This window comes from Bison bison, unplaced genomic scaffold (assembly GCF_000754665.1).
Source record: "Bison bison bison isolate TAMUID 2011002044 unplaced genomic scaffold, Bison_UMD1.0 scf7180017864108, whole genome shotgun sequence".
Taxonomy (NCBI): domain Eukaryota; kingdom Metazoa; phylum Chordata; class Mammalia; order Artiodactyla; family Bovidae; genus Bison; species Bison bison.
The window spans coordinates 9,706,674-9,713,262 of NW_011494680.1; the positions used below are offsets into that span (position 1 = coordinate 9,706,674).

General features: G+C 45.5%; 1 protein-coding gene across 2 annotated transcripts in view; it reads right to left on the reverse strand.

Moving 5' to 3' along the window:
* Window positions 1-6,589, reverse strand: part of LOC104987881 (epidermal retinol dehydrogenase 2-like) — a 17,285-nt gene that overhangs the window by 3,713 nt on the left and 6,983 nt on the right. For both annotated transcript variants that reach the window (XM_010838976.1, XM_010838977.1), the window contains exons 3-4: window positions 4,677-4,808; window positions 2,506-2,605 (exon numbers count right to left, since the gene is read on the reverse strand). In XM_010838976.1, the coding sequence (XP_010837278.1) occupies window positions 2,506-2,605; window positions 4,677-4,808 (232 nt within the window). The remainder of the gene's footprint in view (window positions 1-2,505; window positions 2,606-4,676; window positions 4,809-6,589) is intronic.

The window sequence follows — 6,589 nt, forward strand, 5'->3', positions numbered from 1 at the left end:
AAAAAAAAAAAAAAAAAAATACACTAATAATAAGTCAAGTGGGAGTCTAGGCGGTAGAGATCAGTGTTGGTCATGATACCTGTCAGAGCAAGTTTTCTTCCAACTCAAATTCTTCCACTTCCAGAAGGAAAATAAAGTTTTTCTTATTTGGGCTTCCCTGGTGGCTTAGACAGTAAAGAATTCACCTGCAATGCAGGAGACTGGGGTTTGATCCCTGGGTTGGGAAGATCAGGGCATGGCAACCCACTCCAGTATTCTTGCCTGGAGAAACCCATGGACAGAGGAGCCTGGTGGGCTATATTCCATGGGGTTGCAAAGAACACACTGCCCCTTCAACCTCGACTGCTTGACTATCTTCAAATGCAGGGGAAGTGGTATCTGGGTCAGTTTTGAGCTTTCTGTCCTCCGTTACACTCACTTCAAGTCAAAACCTGGGCATTCGGTTTGCTGAATGGAAATGTCAGGAGAAAAAAAGGCATTTAGGTGACTTATCCTTCCCTCTGCCTCACACAGCAGAAGACATACACCTTGGTGCTCTGCTGGGAAGCAGCTACTCCAACCAGCAAGAACCAGGCTGCACGTGCCAGGCATGGGATATCAGGCAGTTGCTGCCCCAGATGCTGGGAAAGACACAGAAGAAGTGGCAAGGGGTGCAGGGAGGTGGCAGGAGGGGTCCTGAGCCGCCTCTGGGATCATATGAGTCGTCTGGTAGAACTATAGCTCACTGAGCTCCTCTACCCCCGAGACTGGCCAGGGAACCTGCATTCCAAGTAGCAGCTCCAGTGGTTCTGATTCTGGGGAGTTGCTGCCCATGCTGGGAATACTTGTTTCTAAGGGAGCCAGGGAGGAGAGACCTGCATTTGAAGACAGAGATGCTGTGTCTAACCAAAGGATTCACAGGCCCTGTAAATACACCTGTGGTATGTCAAGGACCTGTGACTTCTCAGATGTATGAGAGAGAGGGGTAATAATAATACCTGATGGATTCTAAGGAGGACAGAGGCAGGGAGACCCAGGCTATAGGGAGACATGTACAGACTGCTAATATTGGGGTGACAAGTGGTTCTGGAATCCTATCCGGCAGCTGAGAGGTACTTGCTGAGACCAGTGTTATGAAACTGGAACCAGCTATGAGTCAGCCAAGCTGGCTGGTCTGCTACCTGAGTGTTGCAATTAGGGTTCTGATGGATGAGCCTCCGGGGGGCACCCCAAGGGGAAGGGCAGGACTTCCTAGAGCCAGCTCCCCAGTGGGCCCTCTTCACTGAAGATCTTGTATGTCTTATCCTCTCCCCACTGCTAATGTCAAGTCGGTTGCAAGGGACATGGAAGTGACAACAAATTCCTGCCAGTCTCCAACCAATGGAACAGCAAAAGAAAGTTAATTTTAGGTTTCCTGGGGTGAAGATATTTTCTCCAAGCTGCCAGCCAGGGGAGACCACTTATGGAAAATTCATAGGGCAGAAGGGTCCTCTCTCTTTTTTGGGTACGCTGGATCTCATTGTAGTGTGCAGGCTTTCTCTACTTGCAGTGTGCCAGGGCTTCTCTAGTTGTGGAGCACAGGCTCTAGAGCGTGGGCTCCGTAGTTGTGGTGCATGGGCTTAGTTGCCCTGAAAAGACTCTTGATAGTCCCTTGGGCAGCAAGGAGATAAAACCAGTCAATACTAAAGGAAATCAACCCCGAATATGCATTGGAAGGACTGATGCTGAAGCTGAAACTCTAATACTTTGGGCACATGATGCGAAGAGCTGACTCACTGGAAAAGACCCTGATGCTGGGAAAGACAGAGGGGGTGACAGAGGATGAGATGGTTGGATGGCATCACTGAATCAGTGGCCATGAGTTTGAGTAAACTCTGGGAAATTGTGGAGGACAGGGAAGCCTGGTGTGCTGTGGTCCATGGGGTCACAAAGAGTCAGACACGACTGAGCAACTAAACAGCATATGAGATCTTAGTTCCCTGACCAGGGATGAACCTGCAGCCCCTGCATTGGAAGGCAGATTCTCATTCATTGGACCACAAGGAAGTCCCAGAAGGATCCTCCTTAACACCCTGATTACAGTGTCAGGTGAGTCTGGGGGAAGGTGACTATGCTAATCACTTATGTAAGGAATTTATAAGTAGGGTCTCTTTCTTTTTTTTTTTTAAATTGGAGGATAATTGCTTTACAATGTTGTGTTAGTTTCTGCTGTACAACATGAATCAGCTATATGTATATATATACTCCCTCCCTCCTGAGCTTCTCTCCCACCTCCTTATCCCACCCACCTAGGTCTTTTATTAATTCCAAGTGATTGCATAAGACCTAATGATTCTAAAGTGCCCAGTTCAACTTCGTGTAAGTATAGCAGCTGGGCAGTTTCGCTGGATGATAAAGTTCTCAACAACTTACCTTACTGAATATATGTCCTCATCTATTACCATTTATTGTTAATGCACCAAGTCAGTGCTGATTATTCAGAGCTGTTGCTCAAGCTGCGGTTGTGAAATACCATATTTCTCTTACCTGCCAGTCCATTCATTCCGATTAATCCAGCTGAACTTGAAATGCACACCAAATGTCCACGGTTATTAGCAATCATAGCAGGTAGAAAGGCTTTATAAGTCTAAGAAGATCAAGGTAAAATATTTAACATTTTATAGCACATTATATTTTTTTTCAGATGTTTATATAATCATCATGATTGAAAACAGTTGTTCAAGTTCAAAAAAATACCTGAAGGAAATGGGACATTCAAACTTAAATATCTGGCAAGTAACCATCTTAACTTATTTAAACTGTGGATCAATATTTTGCTGGTGGTTATTCCAGTATTTTAATGGGAATTTAAATTATTAAAAATAATTTACTCAAACTTACATTTGCTCATATTTGACTTTTAAAAACACAACAAAAACAATAATTGAAACAGTACAGGAAAATCTTAATTGTGGTATCCACAGTCCACAAACCAGTAAGACCACTCAAAGATATGGTTATTTAGATTTATGGTGACTTTTTTCCTCCCTTGGCTTATATTTGAATTTCAAATTTTTCCTGAACTTTGTTCACAGGACATGTGGCTGTTGGTTTCAGTTTTAAAATATCAGTTTGTTTTGAAACTCATCTGGCCTGTCAGGGAGACGTGGTCATGAGCAAGAGCCAGGAGGGGCAGAACGAGGGTGTGTGCGTGGCTGGAGAGGCTAATGTGACTGGTCTGTGCAAAGGCCAGGACAATGCAACTTGAGTGTGGGCACCTCTCCTTGAGAGTCAGGACCATGCCTTTTAATGTTCAAGGCACGTAGTTATCAGGCTGCTGGTGGGCACGCTGTCCCTGGAAGAAAAGCTATGACAAACCTAGACAGTATATTGAAAGGCAGAGACATCACTTTGCTGACAAAGGTCCGCATAGCCAAAGCTATGGATTTTCCAGTAGGCATGTATAGATGTAAGAGCTGGATCACAAAGAAGGCTGAGGGCTGAAGAATTGATGCTTTTGAACTCTGGTGCTGGAGAAGACTCTTGAGAGTCCTAAAGGATCTCTGTGCTGTCCTTGATCCATCCAATCAATCCTAAAGGACAACAACCCTGAATATGAATTGGAAGGACTGATGCTGAAGCTGAAATTCCAATACTTTGGGGACCTGTTGTGAAGATCTGACTCACTGGAAAAGACCCTGATGCTGGGAAAGATTGAAGGCAGGAGGAGAAGGGGGCGAGAGAAGATGAGATGGTTGCATGGAATCACTCAATCAATGGACATGAGTTCAAGCAAACTCTGGGAGATAATGAAGGACAGAAAAGCCTGGAGTGTTACAGTTCATGGGGTTGCAGAGTCAGACATGACTTAGCAAATGAACAGCAACAACAAAGTTGACTGTACATCTTCGTGTGCCCCCAAACAGACCTGCTGGATGTTTGCTTGTTAATTATGCCTCCTTTCACTTCAAGGGAGTTCCTGCCTTAGGCAAATGATGAGGTCACCTGGTCGTGTCTAAGCATGGTCACTTTTAACTTCTGTGAGCCCTTATCTCACTGGGCTGTTTGAAGGCTTATTCACAAGGTGCCTGGGATGGTACCAGACAGGACGCTGGCTGTCAGTACATGATTAGGACACAAGAGCAGCTGTGTCTTTGCAGGATTCCCTGAGCAGAGGTGTGGGGAGGTAGAGCTTAAGTTGGATCAGGAGAGGACAGCTTGAGCTAGAACTGAGAAGTCTGTGCTTTAAGACCAGTACTGCTGTAACAGTCCACTCTGCAGTGGATTTTGTAAGAATCTGCCTGCAATGCAGGAGACCTGGGTTCAACCCCTGGGTCAGGAAGATCCCTTGGAGAAGAGAATGGCAACTCACTCCAGTATTCTTGCCTAGAGAATCCCACGGGCAGAGGAGCCTGGCAAAGAGTCAGACATGACTGAGTGACCAACACTTTCATTACTGTAAGAGAACAAGAGGAAGCCTAAGTCGCTTCAGTCATGCCCAGCTCTTTGTGGCCCCATGGACTGTAGCCTGCCAGGCTCCTCTGTCCGTGGGATTCTCCAGGCAAGAGTACTGGAGTGGGTTGCTATTCCTTTTCCAGGGATCTTCCTGACCCAGGGATCTAACCCACATCTCTTATGTCTCCTGCACTGGCAGGTGAGTTCTTCACCACTGGCGCCACCTGGGAATGACATTTATAACGAGAAGAAAAAGTACTTACCCATATATGTGATTTGAAATTCACGTCAAGAGACTTTTCTATAAGCTCATCCGGGCAGTCCATGAACTTTCCGCCTGTTACGATTCCGGCATTGTTGATCAGGATGGAAACATCACCAACTTCTTTCTTCACCTGAATTGAATAAGGAAATCAGCACCACCAGGGCAGCGCAGGCAGACCCTGGAGATACACAGGTTCAGTGCCAGACCCCCCTCGCAGTAAAGCTGACACTACAACATATTGAGTCATACAAATGTTTTGGTTTCCTGGTGCATATAAAAGGTATGTTTACACTATACTGTCATCTATTGAGCGTGCAAGAGCTTTAGGTTTAAAAAACAAGTTGCCTTAATGAAAAATGTTTTTTTTTGCTAAAAATGCCAACCATCATTTAAGCCTTGACTGATCTGTAGTAACAAGGATCACTAATGACAGCTCACCAGAACAAATATAATAATGGAAGTGTGAAGTATCATGAGAAACAATGTGATGCTGAGACACGAAGTGAGCAAATGCTGTCGAAAGAAGGGTGCCGTTAAGAGTTGCTCAAGGCAGGATTGCCACAAACATTCAATTTGCAAAAAAAAATCTTCAGATGGTAGAAAAAATGCAATGTCTGTGAAGTGCCATAAAATGAGGTGTGCCCATAATTCTTTATGTGAACTGGATTTATTTTCCTGTGGTTTTAGATGCTTCTGTCCTTGTTAACTCAGACTGAGCTGCTGCTTGCTGCAAGGCACTCTAAGAACAAAGCATGTCTATTTCCTTTGCAGAGTTCATGGCACATCAGAGATCTAAGTCTAATGCCTTTCTACTCATCTTCCCCTCTTCTTATGATGGTTGCAACACCTGTAACACTACTTTCCTACAGGGAGAGTTATTCTGATACTCAGTAGTGACATGGTTAGTGACTTTGTCTTATGCTAAAATGAAGCATGCCAACAAAGGTCCGTCTAGTCAAGGCTATGGTTTTTCCAGTGGTCAGGTATGGATGTGAGAGTTGGACTGTGAAGAAAGCTGAGCGCCGAAGAATTGATGCTTTTGAACTGTGGTGTTGGGGGACTCTTGAGAGTCCCTTGGACTGCAAGGAGATCCAACCAGTCCATTCTAAAGGAGATCAGTCCTGGATGTTCATTGGAAGGACTGATGCTAAAGCTGAAACTCCAATACTTTGGCCACCTCATGTGAAGAGTTGACCCATTGGAAAAGACTCTGATGTTGGGAGGGATTGGGGGCAGGAGGAGAAGGGGACAACAGAGGATGAGATGGCTGGATGGCATCACCGACTCGATGGACATGAGTTTGAGTGAACTTCGGGAGTTGGTGATGGACAGGGAGGCCTGGCGTGCTGCGATTCATGGGGTCGCAAAGAGTCAGACACGACTGAGCGACTGAACTGAACTGAAAATGAAGCATGAGCAGCACAGCCTTTTAATGAATGTGGTGATATGTCAGGCATGATACCATGCCATGTAAATCAAGCCCTGGCACTTGTAGCAACGGGGGTGGGACAGGGAGGGAACGAGGGAGTATAATAGTCATATGAATGTTTCAAACATACAGGAGCTCAGAACCTGTCTGTCCTGTTTTCATCCCTTGACTGGTTCTCTTCTCCCCAGCACCAACATTTAGGTGTAAGGTCTGTGAAGGGAGGATCAGAGGGGCTCCCGCCTGTTGCTGTCGCACCAGCACCAGCCAGACTAGATACTTAATAACTTTAATTTAAGAAATAAAAATCCTGGGAGTACCACTGGAGCCTTCCCTTTAGAGCAAACCGTCAGCAAGTGACCCAGGCTTGGTCAGATTTCTTTTTTGTTTTTGAGCACCGGGTTTTCCAGGCTTGATGGCAGGTGGGGCTGTCCCTTGGCTTGCCTTCGTTTGCACTTTCATTCCTGTAATATGTATCACATAGC